General features: G+C 31.6%; 1 protein-coding gene across 13 annotated transcripts in view; it reads left to right on the forward strand.

Moving 5' to 3' along the window:
* The window catches only part of LOC127865683 (mucin-like protein), a 208,320-nt gene extending 188,493 nt beyond the window's left edge, over positions 1-19,827 (forward strand). For 6 of the 13 annotated variants that reach the window (XM_052405618.1, XM_052405615.1, XM_052405616.1 and 3 more), the window contains exons 3-16: positions 2,737-2,918; positions 3,467-3,563; positions 4,107-4,185; positions 4,676-4,894; positions 6,865-7,036; positions 8,367-8,669; positions 8,988-9,149; positions 11,708-11,884; positions 13,329-13,523; positions 14,114-14,236; positions 14,626-14,763; positions 17,930-18,014; positions 18,495-18,612; positions 19,229-19,827. In XM_052405618.1, coding sequence (XP_052261578.1) covers positions 2,737-2,918; positions 3,467-3,563; positions 4,107-4,185; positions 4,676-4,894; positions 6,865-7,036; positions 8,367-8,669; positions 8,988-9,149; positions 11,708-11,884; positions 13,329-13,523; positions 14,114-14,236; positions 14,626-14,763; positions 17,930-18,014; positions 18,495-18,612; positions 19,229-19,333 — 2,155 coding nt within the window. In that variant the 3' untranslated portion in view covers positions 19,334-19,827. Of the gene's footprint in view, positions 1-267; positions 388-2,120; positions 2,317-2,736; positions 2,919-3,466; positions 3,564-4,106; positions 4,186-4,675; positions 4,895-6,864; positions 7,037-8,366; positions 8,670-8,987; positions 9,150-11,707; positions 11,885-13,328; positions 13,524-14,113; positions 14,237-14,625; positions 14,764-17,929; positions 18,015-18,494; positions 18,613-19,228 lie in introns of those variants that run through there. The other 7 variants (XM_052405614.1, XM_052405611.1, XM_052405613.1 and 4 more) reach the window with 5 other exon arrangements.
* The last annotated feature ends 747 nt before the right edge of the window (positions 19,828-20,574 follow it).

The raw sequence follows: 20,574 nt of genomic DNA on the forward strand, positions 1-20,574 counted from the left end.
TAGAGTTGATTCCTATGTTCACAATAATCGAGAAAAACAAAACACTTACCACGTGAATTGTTTACTTAACTAACACGAATTAAGATATCGTTACTTTAGAATGGGGACTCGCATTCGATGAAGTGATCGTGAGATAGTTATATTAAAGCTTGAACATTGATCAAGTTGTTCAAAGCTCAACATAGCAAATGAATATGATGTCCCGGTTGTAAACGAGAATATGTTCGTGCATAGAGCATGGCTCTATCATAAACTATTGAATCATACATTAAGCATTACTTTATGCAAAGACAAGTTCTTAAAATGTTGACTGTTTGCTGGCATGTACATGATACAATCTCATAAATCGTCATTACGAGTGCAATGTAAACGTGATAGTCTATTAAGGTGCAATTGTTTTTATTTGACTTTGGTTTGTTGAAGTATTTTATAACCATAATTATGCGGTATGATATCGTTATAAAAGGTTGATTTCACGACATAACATCATTCTGTTGGATTATTTGACTAATCAGACGTTCAATACAAGGGACTGAATAAAAACATTTTTTAGAAATCAGCATTGAATACTATTGTGAAACAAAATGTGTGTTGGGGAAGAGAATTGCATATGTTTGACAAAATATATTAGATTTATTTAATCCATTAGTTTGGCGAATTAAAAAAAGGGTTTTTGACTATTTTGCGTTTCAATTACATTTAAGATTTTGCACCAGCACTCTGCATTTCAACCGATATATTATTCGCGTACAAGAATCGTTGACTTTTTGTAAGACGAAATAAAATTACATTGGATTAAGATTTCCCTAGATCTTTGAAATCTGTACATAAATTATTTTTCATCGAGATCGTTTTCTATAGACACAACCATAAAAACAAATCTTGAGCGCACGTGCTCCTTTCAATTAATGCTATCGGCATGCGCATTTAAATAAACTTACAATCCAATGTGTTTGGGAAAAGGGGGTACGTATGTTCACAAATATTGTTTCAGACAAATATATCCTAAGAGATCCAATATTGATCAGGAGACTCCACGATGTCCTTTAGATGGAACGTGCTTAGTTTCTGATACAGACATCACATTTCGGGTCTTTTGCTTTCAACCACAAAGACAAATCAATTTGGCTTAAAACAGGTTTATTCTCATGACACTTATCTACAAACGCAAGTATTTTTGATCGTCGTTTTCGTTGGTTAAGTCTGTTTTTGTTAGGAATTGATCACTTGTCATCGATCAAAACCCGTTTTGAAGAAGCGCTTTATCTCTTACTTATGCAAACTGTTTTCTAAATTGTTTAAATGAGCCACTCATAACGAGAGTTGAACCCCATATGGTATCAACTACCATATACCAAACAATCTGATTCTGTATTCGCCAACGCATTTTTCATGGACTTGTTCACAGATTTGCGTAATTTTTAATGCAATAAAATATGTTTACTAACAAAAAAACATAATGTTTTTTATACTATGACTGCTTTTCCCGGGATTCGAACCCTGGCCCTCTTAAAGCAAATGATAATGCGCTACAACTGCGCTACCGCTACCATTGCCATACACCGACTTTTTTTGTATATGAACGAAACATATCCACGTATAGTTGAACTCGACGTATTTTCAAAATTATCCAGGGAAGCGTTACAAACACGAAGCTTTCTCACTGAATGATGGTTATTCGTTAATGAACCAATAACCGTTACATTTATCTTAGTCGTAAAAAAACACTAAAGTTATTGAGATGAAAATACGGGGACATACTTTGAGTCTTCACATATTCAGGATGCACGATCAACGGGGTTTTCAGGTGTTTACAGACACGGGCTACATAGAATGTTAACACACCGAAAATACTTTATTTTTGCAAATATATCAAATTATTGAAATACCTTTGCAAAAATCTTGCAGTTTGTTTCTATATTTAGACAAGTAGAACAAATCTTTGAATACGTCTGAAATCGGTGCAAAATTGTCAAACACATTGATCCAGCACCCTAATAATGCAGGCAGAGGCGCGACAGGACCATATACACATCGAAATATACACACACGCATTCACACACTTGCACACGAAACCGTTTGTATGATACGTCAGTTGCTGCTCATTTATTTTATTTCAGGCTCAACAACCAACCTCTGTGAAAAAATTCTTACCGATAAGAATCTCATTTCGCTATTTGCCGAAACGAAGGATGCAGCAAACCCGTGCGCATGCGCAGAGTATGATATGGCGCAGGACGCCATGTTTGAAAAGGTCGGGATTTGCTATGAGGAATTGCTGTTCAATGATTGCGTCAAGCAGAGATGCTGTTACAGGTACAGAAAACCAAAACACGAAACGCGAGTGCTTGTTTTCACATCTTACTTTCTTTAAGATTTAGATAACACTCAGATTTTTTTTATTCAAATGAACACCTTATTTACTACGTACATGTATATAGAGTCATGTGTTTATTTTAGGTAAAGACGTGAAATTTAACATAAGGCTATAGCTTCAACTTTATTTACAATGCACCCATGGTACAAATAGGCTTTATGGCACATAAATAAAGAATTCATTTGACTATATGACTGATATGAAGAATGCATATTTCAAAGTTTCAAGCGTTTTGAGCTGTTAAATTATTGTAGTTACACTTATCAACAGCGTTCGTTCTTACTTACATAATTTTACAAGTAATTAAACAATTTCAAATCAAATCTGTCTGTGTATTGTAAATATCTTATATTATGTAGCGAAAATGGTAAATTGCTGACTGGATACCGTGATAATCGGTTTAGTATTTCTGATGGAATACAACATTCAATGAATGAAATCCACGACAGCTGTTGTAACATTAACAACCAATCAAGGTGCAATGCGTTTTACGAAATCACTCAATCAAATAACTGTCAGAGGCACCAGGATCAACACGCAGGTAAATTATATTAGATATATAAACATTTCAGTGTTATTTCGATATCTTTTAATCGAACATGTTCACAGATTTTCAGTAAAGAAGCAATAACATTTGGAATATTTATTTTATTTATAAATGCAAGAAAATCCCAAAAATATTCTGCGGATTCGAATCCGGAAACTCTAAGAGCAGCACACGGATATTTATTACGTAACGTGTATTTTAAATGGTATGTTAGTAATACAAGTTTGTTTTCCAAATTATCGACGGTAAGCGCTACAGCCGCTTTATTATTTTTCCATCAGGGAAGAGTAGTTGTAACACTTTTAATAAAGGAGTGTAGTTTTGCTTGCATTTATACAATACATACAATACATAATATTTTGGAAGATTTTGCCATTTTGCCAATATGACATTTATTTTGCATATTTCGTTTCTGTATCAGAACACATTATCTTATTACCGGAGTTTTATGTCATTTTATATGAATAATCATCAACATATCATCATGTGTGCTGTGGGAGATAAATTGTTATAAATTGTTATATATTTTCTTTATTTTCAAGCTTATTCGTGGGGTGACCCAGTTATCGAAACCGTTAGCACTACGTCATATTCTTTCAACGGACACGGAGAATATGTTTTCCTGAAATCGAATAATACGTAAGATTAAATTATTTAAATTCTTGTTGAACAACCATTTACGAATAATAAATTAATGATTTAATTAATTATCCATTGTTTGCATTCTTTTCGTGAGGAGCAGGATGGCTGGAAAAAACGCTTTAAAAACAACAGTCATGACATTTTTTAAAAACAAGGCTTTATACAATTTTGAATCGGACTATACGTAATTAAATTAAGATGAGGTGTTAATTCTTTCCTGTGGACATGTTGTATGGTTTCACTAATACGGTGTAATAAAACCGTTTCGATGGTTCATAATGTAAGTTGTATTCTGAAGAAGGTTGAACATGCATCAACATGAATACTTAAATAGAATACACGTAGGCGTTTTCAATACAGAACTAATGATAATGTTCGACCTGTTCGAAACGTCGTCAATATAGCTTGCTATTATTTTTCGCCGCGTAATAGCAACTCTCTACATTCAAAACTCAAACATTACTGTTAAGTAACTTATGCACATGAACATTATATAATTATGGTTTAATTGGTTTAATTAAGCTATATCTTGTGTTACAGACTTGAAATTCAGGCTCGAACAGATTACCTGATAGCCAATTCAACTGATTCGACAATTTTTACTGCTTTTGTGTTTACGGTAAGTTTTTTTAACAAACGCTTAGTAAAGTTTCGTGTGTGTGTGTGGGGGGGGGGGGGGGGCTGCAATACAAGCCCAATAGAACAATTTTTGAGGCGTTTAATTGAGAAAACACTTTAAGGAAATGTATGCCATTGCAAAGTTTATTATATATTATACCTGCCTTTGTTTTTCTCGGTAAATAATCACACATAGTCCGTGCTTATTGCAGTAAACAATCCGTTGTAAAGCAATTCACCTTAATGTGGAACTATGTTTCTTCCGAAACTTCCTTATAATCTAATTTTTATTAATATTAGATGTGCATTTATTTTTTCAAAGTGTTAATAAACTCTTGTCGAATAATTTGTGTGCGAACACATCAGTTTAAATTAAAAAAAATTGAGGTTGTGGAAATTAATTATTGTACTATCATCGGGAGTAATAATTTATGTAACCCCTATAGTATTTACATAATCAAGATAAACAATATTGTTTATTCGTTTTATAGATTTACCCACAAAAGCCGTCGATCCATGTTATATTTAACAGAACCAGTATGAATCTGAACCTGTACGATAGCAAAGGTATTTTCAAGACAAGCACTTCCTCCGTGTGTAATCCGCGCCAACCACTTATGACGGGAGCATTCTTTGTATTATGCTCAAATACAGCATCTGCCTTGGGGTTCCAAATTGCTCCCCAAGTTAAGCTATCGAATATAAAGGCGGTAAGTTGTCAATTTAATTTTTTATTTCATTTTTTGTTTGTTGAGCTTCCATAGTAATTGTTTCTGTTTACAATATTAACGTTCTTCCTACTCACGTTATAATTGATTGTATTTCCCCAACATTAAGGATAGCACTCAACCAACTCATTAGAATGATAAACCGTTTGAATATTTCACATTTAATTTAATATTTATTAAATACGCTACCATGCATATTTACGTCGAAAATAAAGCCGTATGAGTTCAAATTAGTTTTAATGGATGTAACAATTACATTATCGAGTTCAAATTAGTTATAATGGATGTAACAATTACATTTTCGAAATTCGCGACAGATGATTGCCTTGACAGAGAGGCCGAGTTTTCAATTATCAAAACGATTTAAAACACCGACGTAAGCAGGATATCTTCATCTCAATTCAGACATGCCGAAAAACAATATGAAAACAAAGAAACACAAAAAAAACGAAATCATGAATACGCTCATGGAAAATAAGTAGACATTGTCTTGCATATTATAGTATTATTAAAGTCGAATGCTTACGGACATATTTGCAAATTGGCAAGACACGGCGATAACTTCGTCCGCTAAAGACCGTTTAAGTAAGTTCACATACAATTGAATCGACCTTCCATAAGGGATCAACACTTGGGGTATAGGTATCATATAAAATACATGTGTTTGTGAATCTCGCTCAGATATAACTTATATACCCTGAAAAACAAATAAAAACATTATTGTTTTGGGCTCATCGCTATGTTTTGGCAGAGAACTCGTGCCATTACTACATACATCATATTAGGTTTACACATATTTCAATATTTTAAAGGAATGGTTATATGTGTGGTGAATGGTTCGTGTGGTTTGTGTAGAGAGCATCATTTTGACAAAGACAACTTGTCAACTTTGATTGTGTATGACATCATTAAGTTTCATCGTGCTTTTACATAATGAATAAATAGTCATCTTATCCAAATCAATGTTATTCTTTGAGGAGCATATCAGCAGTTTTGTTAAATTAAAGGTTTTGAAAATTAGCAAAAAAGGGAAAACAAAAAGCACAAATAAAAATGTAACATTATAAGCTTATGATTATTTCTTTGGTTATTAGTTTTTCAATTAATTGTTTTTTTTTAATATCACATATTCTTCTTTCAAACAGTTCACTTTATTAACTTGTACTATCAACTGCAGAAATTGCCAAGTGACCTAAAAAATGTAAAATATGGATCGTCGAGGGAAAACATATTCACAAATATTTTACCTTTAATTATTACCTTTACTGTGTGTAATATGAATAATACTATTATATAAAATTCTTTTAAATAGAATAATTATCGTATCCGATATAATACATCATTGCGGCCTTCAAATGTTTAGGGAACAAATGAAATACAACACAAAAGGACTGCGACCTTGGACTTGACCGTTTTACTTGGATTTAATTGTATCTATTGTTTTTTTTATATGAAACAAATGATCCTGCACAGTTTACAACATACACAATGCTATTTAAACAGTGTGACTAGTACTCTTAAAACTGAAAGGCCCTCTGCATTGATATTTTACCTGACCCGTTCTATAAAGATAAAGATGAGTATAATGCTTGATGCACAACTTGGTAAAAGTTTATATTGATACACAGATAAGGCCTTTCACGGGCCCGTATTTGCAGACATACAACATTAAATAACCGAGGGCCAGTGTATCCGTGTTTTGACCATGCAATTTTACAGTAAAAGATTACGCAATCAACATCATCACTATACTTTTTAATTTATAAATGAAAACCCGATGAAGAAAGCATGAAAATGCGTTTAAGGAGTAAAAGCAATTTAATATTTTTCTTTTTGTAAAATTTCTTTATTTTTGTTCATTAATTTTAATGAGCAATTGTTTACAGAAAAAGGACTCAATAAAATGTTATTTTTAACAATATGTATACATAACTTATCTTTGTGTTTTGCAGCTTGTTACCCTCGACAACGAATTCATGAATATTAAAATTACGTACTCGAAAGAACTCGCAAACATGACAGGGTTGGCAGGAAATGTACAAGGTGGATTTTACGTCTCCCCTAATGGCGCGAAATACTCCGTTAATAGCAGCGAGTCTTTAATGTTCGAATACGGGGAGACCTGTAAGTATCCAGCATTGTAGTGTGCTTTTTTGTTAATGTGTCTTCTGTAGATTTCAATATATGACCAACGGACTGCTTTTCCAGTATGAATGATTTAAAAGAGTTATATCTGATGGAGGCATTTTAGTGAGTCACAACCGCAATGTATTTCGATAAAATATACCGTAAATTGTACGCCTATATGTAATAAACAGGAAAAAAAAGAATCACGAAAAAAGAATGATGCTTACCTGTTCTTTAGAGAGGCCTTTTCCCAGATTTTGACATGTATTGAAGTTTGTCATTAAATGACTTACATTGATAAATGTAAACATTGGATCTAAAAAGCTCCAGTAAAACGCAAGAATAAAAATAAAGAAAGAAAATAAAGTAACTCTCAACTGGGCTCAAACCACTGACCCTTAAAGTAAAAAAATTTAAATTTTGTCAAAAACCAAAACGTCAAAAGGCCCCTTTAAATAATTGAGTTAAATAGTTTTACTTGTATTGTATGTTTTACATTGTTTTCCCAAGTCTACATCAAAGGGCATTGTGGTTCACAACCGTTATTGCGGTGCATACATTTCAATATCGGGGCTCGAAAAAGAAAACCTTCAGTTGATATTAACTCAACATATTAACCACATCTTAGTTATTATAATCAGAATAACCTATTTTCAATGCAAATTAACTTAAGGGTCAGAAACTTATCAAGTGAATAATAATTATGTGCATTTGAAAATAATTCATATATTTATGTCAAATACTAAACATAAACCTCCAAAATTACTTTACAAGATGATGATTCAAGTAAATTAAGTTAATGAAAGGCATTGAACGTTTCAAAATTATCACACACGTGAATGCACATGCCAGTATTTATAAAAAGGTTGTGTGTTCATTAACATTCTAAACAGGTCTGTAAATATAATGTGACTACACATTAAATGCCTACCGTGATCGTTAAATCTCAATTCGAAAATGTTCATTTTTACTTTTGTTATAAAACGTAAAATCTGTTGTTGTAAAAAGTGTGGTCGCCCTTGAGTGTTGATTTATATGCATATGATTAAAGGTGTCCAAAGTCCGATTCACAAACAAGCATATTAGTATTAGCACATTATCTTGTGCAAATCGAGAAAATCTACATGAAAAGTGTCTAAAAATCGAGAATAATATAGGAAAAGTGTATAAAAAATCAAAAAGCACGCTGTATTTGCTCTTAATTTTAAAAACGTCATTGTCATTGTTCAGTGAATTCATGCTTCACTTGCGATACTTTACCACGATTTAAGTTTAGATCAAATTTGTATACGATCAGGTGTAACAGCTTACACATTTATGGTTGCAGGGTCTCTCAGGAATAATATAAACTCTTCTAATTTCTGGTACAATCTCACTGGAGGAGACTTCAGCTTTTTCAACAAAAAATCGACACCTCGTTTCCTTGAAAATTTATTAGACGACCCCGATGAGCTGTTTAAGAACTGCAATAATTCTATGATATCTGCGTTTAAAAATACTTGCAAACATTCCTGGGATAATCAAACCAGCAATGAATGCATGCTCACCATTGCAAGGACGTGCAATACCACACTTGGAAAAGCCATTCAGGAGCAGGTTGAGAGACAACGATACGAACTCCAAAGAAAGTGTATGGCCCTTTGATATTATATGTTAACTATTTTAAAAGTTAGTTTCATACACATTTATTTTATTGAAATTACAATTAATGAAAAGACTGTTATATTGTTTAAGTAACTGATTACTACTGTACTCGCTTAATAGTGACACAATTAGTTTGCTATTGTTGTACTACAAGAAACATTATTATGTGTAATTAAAATTAATATCAGGTCTTTGTTTACATTAGATATTATGTAATGAAGGAAACACTAGGTATATATAGATATGAATGATTTTTTTTTTATTATTCACTTAACAGCTTTGGCCTGATGATATTTTGTTGTAGCAAACAAACCACCTACTTTTATGGCATCAATGCCTAATGAAACGACGCTGATTTATAAAGGATACAGCTCATGGACCCAAAATTTATTAGATCATGTACAGGACGAAAATAGGGCAGGTCTACGATTTGAAGTGAAACCGAACATAACCGAAATGGAAATAGGTAGTTCATATTTTAATAAAGAAACCGAAAAGTATGTACGCATATAAAGCAAGGATAAAACGTATTACTTATTAGTAAACATCAATAACGCTAAGCTAACGTTTTCCATCGCTCTATGATGTATGGATATAAGTTGTTATGTATTAACTCTTATTTTTGTATTGTATTCAATCTGTCTCATAAGTCTCATAATGTGAAATGTTTAAACGTGACTATTATGTTTATTTTAAATTTTCGTTTTAATGTATTTGTATATCCATTAATTATATTATATAGAATTAAACATGTCTAAATACTAATGAACCATTTACAAACGAAGTTTGAATACTTTTCGCGTCAATCAAAATTACGCTCACCATCAAAGATATTTATTTTTAAAAACGAACTTAATTATCATAAATAACATGTTTCTTTTACACTCCTTTTAAGATTATTAATCTTATCTTATTAAAAAAACTTATCAACTTATATCAAAACACTTAAGTATTACTGAAATCAAAACACTAAAGTATTACTAAATGGGATATAAATTGCAGAAATAGATTCTCATAAGTTAGTGTCGCGGACAAGTAATTGGTATCTAGCTAGGCAAATAGATTTAACTGAGGGGCCGATAAAACATTATTTTGTACACCGTAATGAGCTTAAACGTTATCGATCTCATTTAGTCGCTATTAATTCAGAATAAACATTATAATTCGATACGACGAAATTGGGGTGAATGTCATTTTTGTCGACAAAAACATACCGAAGAATAAAGGATCCCCAGACATTCCAAATTGTTAATTCTTAATATTGTTTTCCCAATTTTTTGCAAAACCAGTAATTTTCAATTATAATTTGTATGTCAATAAATATGATTCCCAAAGGCCCTTTTCCCGTTTATATTTATATGTAGATGCAACTAAGAAAGTTAATAAGTTGCAACAAGTGAAAAAAAAAGAAAAAAAAGGACACAGGTATTGTTGCCTCCACTCGGTATACAAGAAAACTAATTTCTTGTCATCAGTCTCTCTATGAATGTAGAAAAAAAACGGTATTGATAAACAGCTCACTTTGAGAATAGAATTTTTTTGCGATGTAACTTTCATAAATAAGAAGAAATAAAAAGAAAAATACGTTATTTTTACCGAAAGAAAACTTTGAAGCTTAGCTTGTTACTTCACCCACATTTTCCACAAATAAATTTGCCATAACCATGCTTCAGTAGAGAATTTGAGTTGTGCTGTTTAACTTAAAATTTCATACACATCTTTGATAAACTGCTTTCAAGAACAGAACAGACAGTTTATTTAGACTTATACATAAGTACAGCGTCTTTAATGCATATAATTATAAATAGAGTAATGTCACGTATCAGTATACTATAGTAAGTAACCAAATCAATATAATAATGTATATATGTTAGTAAGTTCAATGACATTTCAGAACTAAATTTAATTAAATGACATTTCTAAACAAAATAAGTACAGAGAACAATAACGATTTTGACAAAGAGAAACATAATAATTATAAAGGCAGTAAGGACAAACTAGCACAAATACTATCAGTGACTGCAAAGTGATACATACACTTCTTTCAAGAAAGTCAAACTATTAATTCAGAAGTATTATTTAAAATAGTATTTCGTACAGTTAATGCTTCCTTTACATATTTACACACGTTTAATATTTCCAATTTACAAGTTGATGTTAATAAACTATGGAACTTAACAATCGATGGATTCATAAAATAAAAACGTTTAATAAATTTTTGCAGTAGAAAACACTTTTCAAGGATGAAAAGTATTAGTTTGCAACACACATGCCATCATTGGTATATGAAACAAATCGGATCCGATCTAGTTCATATTTCTCAGTCAATATTGCTAACGCAAGCTACTTTAGTCATATTTATTTTGAAAATGATAGATTGTTCACAAGCAAATCATGGTCAAACAAACGATATGTTAAAAAGTATATCGATAAACATTAGATATCTATGCCCTCACCAAGAAAACCTTTTTCAAGACTTTCACGTATATAACCGCTATCCTGTTTTGATTATGGTCGACCGTTTTGTAGTTTTACGCCTATACACAGGAAACATGTGGTGTGATGACCGTTTACGAAATATGGCGAAATAACACGACAGTCGATTCGGTTCATAATGATAATATTATTTTAGGACACGTGACAGAAGACAGTCTTATTTCTTTATAACCCCATATAACAAACACATATACAAATTCAACTGATGCATGTCCAGTTTTCGCTTTCTATACTCGACCGCCTGCCATAAAAGCATAATTTTTATAAGCCTTTGTTCTGGCACTCTCTGGGGTTAGAGTGCAGCAACACTTATCTGGCCCTTCTAAGCGGCAATCACTACATGGAGGTGGTGGAATCAGTGCTATACATTATATAATACACACGCTTTGCAAAAGTATTAAATAAAACGATTAAACAATTTATGATAAATACAATTAACAGATTGAGGTCCAGACATTCCCAAACGAGACCTTTAATACAAAAACCTATGATGAAATGTCCAAAACGTGTCTATTATTGTTTTCACAGTTGGTGGCGTTCTTAACTGGACAGTAGGGACAGCGTTACGGTACATGAACCTCAGCGACAATTCAATACAATTCATAGTGTATGATCAATTCAACATGTCAGAAAGCCACAGTGTTCGTATACGGTATTGCGGTTGCGAAGATCCAAGTGAATGTGAATTCCAGAACGAAGATGATGGTGAGTTATTTTTCAACTGACTGCAGACACGTTGCAATTCAATGTTTCAGTTAGTAACAGTTGCAGTGTATAATATATTGTTGTTGCGTGTGTTTTGGTCGTATTGGTTAAAGTCGTTGTTTTAGAAACGGCAGCAGAACAATCATTTTCAGCCGATTTGATTATAAACAGTTTCAGATGTGAGTCCTTAATGAGTTTTAATAAATGCCTTCATATTACATTCACAAACTGGCAAACAAATAATCCGCACTATCTTCCGATTCAAAATCTAACAAAAAAGAAAGATAAACTAATTGTCCAATTGTAGGACTTGATAAACGCTTTTAATATTGAATATTGGTAAATATACAGACAATTAATATGTGATTACATGAACTTAAATGAATCTCTAGAACTTGTATAACTAGTAACTGTATAATCAGTAAATGGGAAAACATTATGTATTGAGAGACTTTGTCGGAAACTTCTTGTATTGTCTGTTTTGCAATTGTGTAATGCAAATTGCAGATGACGAAGAATGTAAGTATTCGTTCCATAGTCAGGTTCATCAATATTATATCCCATGCAAAAGCACACATTGATTTTGTGAGTCGTTTTACACAAGAATTTTATGTGATGCATGTACATCGAATATGAAATATTTCAAAATTTATCATACACGTACGAATGTGCTTGCTTTATGTGGTTCATAGATATATGTATGTTAATGGTCAATATTGTTATGAGCATGGACAGACTATAAATAATCACGTTATAATTGACTGTTATTAATGAATATAATATTAAGCCATTTAGACATATTGTAATCACATATTTTTTCGATTCGTTGATATTTTGATATTTTGAAAATATATTGGTAAATGAATTGCAATTATCGTTAATTATCTGCCATTTATGTCAGTATATAGTATATTTCATCCTCATAATAATATACATTAAATATATATTATATATGTTGTGGTATGTAATCTTAGTTCTATACGTAAACAATTCAGCATGAATACAGGAATACTTGTATATACATTTTGGCACATTTGTATTCATCCGAATAAATGAAACATGCATGTTTTAAAACGCATGTGCACTTATATACATGTATATCAACTTAGTATTACATGTATTCGTTTTATTATTTCAATTAGAGAGAAACGCGACCCTTTTTGTTAAGCAATTTTTTTCTACAATGGCGTTAACAATTCTTACATTTACTGGGTGGAATCAAATTTATATTGTTGGAATAATAAACTACTTTTTTAATTTGTCTTATTTATTGTCGCAAAAATGTGCCAGTTAGTTTTGCAAGCGTTAACCATTGATGTTCATGATGCTTTATCGTGTTCTTGTAGGTGAAAATGTACGGATTTAGTTGGATGACTAGAGTGCATTATAATATTTTGTTAAGGTATGCCACATTTCTGTTTTATTGATGTATACCACATTTCAGACAATGCCGAATGCAGATGTCGGAATCGTTTTGTGGAAGGATTGTTTTGCGAAATTAAAATAGACCCGTGTTCTAAATACGTTTGCTACAAAAACGACACTTGCAACACAACCTATTCGGGGGATGGGAGTCCATGTGCTGTGTGTCCTCTTGGGTTTTATGAAGAAACTCATGGACCAAACCAATTGTGTCGTGGTATGGAAACATTTATTTTGCATGGAGAAAAACAGAAAACATTTGAGAATGACAATTATGTCATAGCTTATTATTTTTAAATACGCAATTGCGGTTCCCATTGGATTTAATACCTTTCGATCATCAATGGTCATAGTAATACCCGCTATATGCAAAATATCAAATGTATTTTTTTACGGTTGCATTGCAAAGAAGTTTTGAAATGGAATACAGTTTTGACGCAATGGAATTATTGTTGTCTTAAATACAAATTTAAGTATTCATGTTTTCGTGAATACTGTAACCAACCTTTACATACAATGGAATGTGAATATTAATTGTATAAGTCAGTGTTGTAGTGAATGGTAATCTTAGTCGGTGTGTATTTTTTAAATATTCTGTTTGTTTTATGGTTTACAAAAATGTACGATATACATGTTCAGCTATAAATTAACACTGTTGATTTTGAAACTGTTTGCTCCTATTTATTGTTCGAATTCAAATTTAAAAAATGGATAGCATATGCATATGAATCAATTTAAATTAGAATTAATTTTGAATTCACTTTGCTTTTAAACTGGAATAAAACTGAAATACCTTTATTTGTACAGACCTGAACGAGTGCAACGATGCCCGCACTCACAACTGCGACCAAGAGTGTATTAACGACCTGGGTTCCTATCACTGCGCATGCAACAATGGATATCAGTTGAAAGGCAACTTCACGTGTTCAGGTGTGTTTTAGATTCAAGTTATTACATGATCTTATTATAACCCAATGCCTTGTGATATGGCATCTATAAAATCAGTTGAATAACAATATTCCAATGTAGTCCGCATATCGTGTAGTGTGTCCTGATTTACAGTTATTACATTAAATATTTTAAATTCGATAAAAACTAACTCTATATGATCGTTATACTATCCAATCGTTTTATCCTATTCAATGCGCATCTTATTTATGTTTTGTATTAACATTGTCTGTATTTATTTTTCTTTCAATAAAATATGCCATTGATAAACCTTACGTATACATTGCATATACCTCGATGAAAGTAAAATATGCCTTTTTTTAAAGTCATGTTTAATGTTTAATGAAAACAACTATTAACAATTGTGTTAGACGTGGACGAGTGTGTGCTAGGCAACTATTCCTGCCCTAATCCTCATGAGGAATGCGTGAATCTGCCGGGGACATATACATGCGGTTGTGCGTCCGGATACAGCAAGTTCAATACGACTTCCTTCTGTGTGAAACTAGGTGCGATCATCTTAATCATTATGTCATAGTGTTGACATATTTTTCCGGTATTTAGTAATTGAAGTTTATATAATATGTCGGGTGTTTTCCTTAAATGTACTGCATTTTAAAATGTGATATTATTATTTAGCGTTCAGTAAGTGATGTGCATACACATAGCGAAATTTTAATATAACGCTCATACAGAAATGTGTTAAAATGTTACACATGTTGTACACTTGAAGCAACTTAACGTGTCCAGTTTATTTCATGTTATATATAAGTTATATACAAATCGTCTAAAACTCGTATATAAGACACGTAAGTTTTTGCAGTTTCATTACTTACTTCCATTTACATAACGAACTATTTAACCTCGGTGCGCATCAAATCGGTTAGGCTACATTTGCAGTATTCCACTCGTTAAAAAAGTCGTGTATTTAAATAAACTAGTCTTTACTACATTCAAAAAACAAAATCAGATGTTTGGTCCGCAGTTTCATTGATAAGGAATTATTCTTTAACCAATATTATCGCCTTAAAAACTCTTCTCCGTTTGAATGATTTTGTTATTTGCAATTTTAAATAATCCTATAAATAATAATGAAACATACAAGACTTGCATTTGCACAAAATAAATGTAATGTTTTGTCTTGTAGGATTTCTAGATTACCCTAAATTTACATATCTGATAAATCGAGAGCTTGTAAAATGCGTCGAATTTTTTAATGCTTGAATATATCTTCTTCCATAGTTTCGATAATAACGGTGTCTTATAGAATGTTTTATTATACATAATAGAACCGATGTACCCTTTTGCTTTCTAGTATAAAATACATAAGTTTGTTTGTATAATATATTGAAGTATGCGCACTCACTACGAGTGTTGAGCAAACTGGGAAATCATTTAGATAACCAATTACTTAAAAAAACCTGACGTGTCTCTCGTAAAAAAATGATTTGCAATATAACTTTCATATACATATATAATCTGAATGTTTTTCATATCGTTTTATTAAACATAATATAAGTTATATCATACATTGCTTATACGTTAGATTTTATTAAATACAGAAATAATAACCTCAACTTACATAGAATTAACACGTGTGGTAACTGTCTGACAGTATATGTGAGTTGTTTTGAGAGTTGAAATCTGATTATGTTCACATAACGGTAATTTTTTTAATGATTTACACGTTCATAAATTTTAAAGTTAATAAACATTATACGTGTGTGTCTTCGATTCTAAACAATTTTAAATGAAGACAGTATTTAAGTAGGTGTCACGTTAAGAGCTTTTACCAAAGGAACATGGTTTACTGTTCAATTTTACGTACTAATGTCCAGAAAACGAAAAAACGATGATGTTTTTACACATGCTTAATTTATTATCGATATTTATTTTAATAATTAAATACTTCGACATGTTCCATCGAATTCTTTTGTAATGCACGTTTTTAGAACTTCTAGTAGATAGTTGTCAATCAACAAATAATATATATATATATATATATATATATATATATATATATATATATATATATATATATATAAACACGTGTCCTGTCAGCGTTTATGGCCCATCTCGTATTCCTTGGAGCATATCATTATGTTGTACCCTAAAAAAAGACCAGAAAACGCAGTCATGATTGTATATAGATCATCAGTTATTTTTCCTCGACTGATACACTTATTATATGCATGTCACTGATGCCTAAATGTTGTCAGCCTCTGTTTTTACAAATTAATGTTTACAAATCAATGATTATATCACTAAGTGTAGAACACCCATGTAAACGCGTTTTGTTAGGGAAAAACATACATTCTGATATTCTTTTCTCACAAATCTTTTCAAGTGCTTCCTCTTTATTGTAGCATGCTTTTGGTCCTCTATAGTCCTATTACAATCAGGTGATATTCATTCGAATCCAGGGCTCAATGAAAATATTTCTTTTAAACGCAGACATGATCTTGAATTACATAATGTCGAATGTATATGGATTGAAATCTTTCTCTCAACCAATAAGTCAAGTCTGTTTGGCGTTTTTATAGACAACCCAGTGCGGATAGATTATACATGAATGCCATCAACGATTCTATAGGTCTAGCCAGAGAAACACGGATCAACGATATAATTATTACACGACCGGGTTGCTCAAAGCACCGTAGAGATAGCATTACCGTTAAGCTTTACCTCCGTTAAGTACCCTAACGCAGCGTAATTTGATCAGCCGTTAACTTCATGTTGCTGAAACAGTTTTGACGCTGACGTTAATTAACACAGCGTTAAGACTTTTACGTCATTGTTAAATCCTACGATCAATTCCAAATTTTCTATTCCTGTTCCTGTTATCCAAAATGGCCTCCAACACAGCAGACAATTCTTATCCTGAAATAAAATGAAAAAAAACCGTATATTTTAGTACTTTAGAAATTCTCAAGTTGGAAGAACTTGTAAAAGAGGAGAATTTTTTTGGCAATAATTACTTATAACTTTTCGAACACTTTGAGTAACAAAATGAAAAAGGAAACATGGCTAAAGATAGCAGAAGAGATTTCTGCACAAGGGGTTGCAATGAGAAGTGCAGATGAATGTAGCAACAAGTGGCAGAACTTAAAAAGGGAAAGTAAGGCCTCTGTTACTTAGGAGAAGCTTGAAAGGAGGAAAACGGGTGGAGGTGTCGTGCCAGAGGCAGCTATGGCCAACAAACAGCATGTAAGAATTGCTGATGTTTATAAAGATTCAGCATCATTCAACGGAATAAAAGGAGGAACGGACAGCGAAGAAGCTGTTTGATTTTAAAATAATTTATTTTTCATTAAAAACAACAAATAATAAAAAGTAATACTTCTGTAAACCATGATCTGGCAACAGCCGTTTGCTTTGATAAACAGTAATTTATAGTAACAGGGACTTTTCCAATTTCCATCCATATTATTTAATCCAATAATAATTCTATGTATATCCAATTGACATCTCAAAATGCATAAGAACATTCAGGAATCATAATCAAACAATAACACTCATCAATTAATATGACATCATGTCCACAAGTATCCAATTTATCACAATAACCCTGTTAAAACACATGGCTATCCGCCATTTGTGGGCACAGTATTTTCTTTGTCACTGTTGTGGGCTATATAGGTTACACACAATACTGATGATGTTGTTTGTTTACAGATGGTCTTCACTTTCTTTCCAACATGCCAGTTGCGCCCGCTGTTGGATCCCTGGTGGGATCAGAACAATCAACGGAGCAGTTAAGGTATATGAAATCATGTTTCTAAATTAACAATACCACACACACAACTATCAATGGAGCAGTAAAGGTAAGAACAAAGTAGTGATAAAATAACACAAATACTTGTAAAAGTGAAAATTATTTAAATACACACACACACACACACACACACACACATATATATATATATATATATATATATATATATATATATATATATATATATATATATATATATATATATATATATATATATATATATATATATATACACATTTATATATAAATTTAATGGCTAGTTACTTAATTCATCGTCGATGTCTCACCAACCAAACTTCTACTACTATCAATAATACTATTATTTTTTGTGATAATTATATAATGTACTATTAAATGATCAAATGCTGTTAAGAAAACTGATTGTATTTAAAATACCTGTAACTACATATACTTCATCCTACAAGGTGCTAGTATTTATTGCATATATAATTGTTTTAACTTCAGTGAGTGTTATAATAAACGGCCAGTAAAGAAACAAAAGACGTTCTCAACAAAGTCAGAAGAACTTCAGTACTGGCAGATACAATATTTCAAGGGGGAGGTGGAAAAACAGGAACGGGAGGTAAGAATGTGATAACAATGTGACATAATCTATTCCATATTATTATTCAAATATCATACTTACAAATAAATTAATCAACAATAATTATGTGTATATACAAAGGTATTTATTTATGACAGTTAATTGAATCAGATATCAAATGACACAAGCAGCAAAATAAAACTTATTAAAAATGATATATACTGGTAATTAATTTAACACTTGAATTTAAAAAAAAGAAAAGAAAACAAACATAAATAATATTAAGTACAAAAATGTAATTGCATTTGTTGTTTTTAAACATTAATTCAATAATTAAAAAAAATAACATTACAAAAATTGTTTTCATATTATTAAGTAACATTTTATGTATTATGCGCAAATAACAGTTCTGGAAACCTGTTATCGAAAATTATGATGTATGAATATTGTATTTTTTTTTAATATGATTATATTCAGAATACAATGTTTCTATATCTCTATTGAAAATAACAAATATTGAATTGTGTTTGCTTTGTACTTATCATCTACTTATCTTACTGTACTGTTAATGAATAAAAAATCAAAATGATCTATTAAGTTTCAGTTTTAATTACTTGTTAAGCATCAGTCTTCAAGTGTGAAATATACGTTTCAGAAACAACTATTTGATATAAAGATACGCATGGTGCTGGCAGATGAAAAGAGACGTGACCAGAAAGTTGTTGATGATTTCATCAATGGCGCATATTTCGAGGACTAATTATCATGGTGACATTGAGTTTGTTGCCTCAGTGGAAACTATTTTTACTATATGTAAATTAGCAAATGTATCAACTATTTGACTGAGAATAATAGTTTTAAATTTGCTATTTTGCTTAATTAAATACAAAATGATTAACATTGATTATTTTAAATGTTGTTCATTAATAATTGTGTTTGATGATACCCATTATAATTAATGTCCTTACATAAATTCGAGAAACATTTTTTTCTTTATTACACGAAATATCTGTTGACAATGTAATCACGTATGTGTGTACCGCTTCCATTGCCGTTCACTGAAAGATTTAATACTGCATCAATATTGTCTTGATTTTCATCAGAATCAATGTCAGGTTCGTTGAGTTTTATACAAATGTTGCATAGTATCACGCATGCTGTTGTTATCTTGCAAACCTTTGACGGCGACATTCTAACCTGCAAATATTGAAATAATATAACTGTTATGGGCATATTAAATATAGAAACCTTTAATGATTTCTAGCTTAAATTATGTAATAAACATTCACTAATTTCTTCAGTATGAAAATAATGTACTTACTTGAGCATTGCATATATATGATATCGTTTTTATCCCCCGCCATAGGCGGAGGGATATTGTTTTGGCATTGTCCGTCCTTCCGTCCCTCTTCGTATCTTGGAAGTGCTTTGGCGGATTTCATTGAAACTTGGTATGACTATATATATGGATAAGAGGATGATGCACGCCAAATGGCATTGTAAACCATCTGTAAGTAACGGAGTTATGGTCCTTGGTATATTGAAAAAATGAGTTTTAATATAAGCTGAGAGCGTTATCTTCATTAACACATGAGCCAGAGCCATGACACTTGTCATAGATGCTTTCAATTATCTGGGGGTGTTTCACATTCAACACCTACAATCCCAGGGGCTAAGGTCAAGGTCACACATTGAGGTCAAAGGTCACACATTTGATGAATTATTTAGTATTTAGTCATTCCTTTACTATGCATCAAGTGATTCTGTAATAACTGTCCACAAGTGTTTTCCATTATCCAGCTGAGTGTCAAATATAAGATCCAAGTTGTTAGGGCCATGGTCAAAGTCACACACAAAGGTCAAAATCACACATTTTAATCAAATATTCCTTATTTTGTAAGGATTCTACCACTTTAAAATGTATTCTCAAAATGTCCTGATGTAATTGTTCTCATTTATCAGGCAGTGCAAGACCAATGTGTTTTTGACCAAAGTCAAGGT

This window comes from Dreissena polymorpha, chromosome 2, assembly GCF_020536995.1.
Source record: "Dreissena polymorpha isolate Duluth1 chromosome 2, UMN_Dpol_1.0, whole genome shotgun sequence".
Classification (NCBI taxonomy): domain Eukaryota; kingdom Metazoa; phylum Mollusca; class Bivalvia; order Myida; family Dreissenidae; genus Dreissena; species Dreissena polymorpha.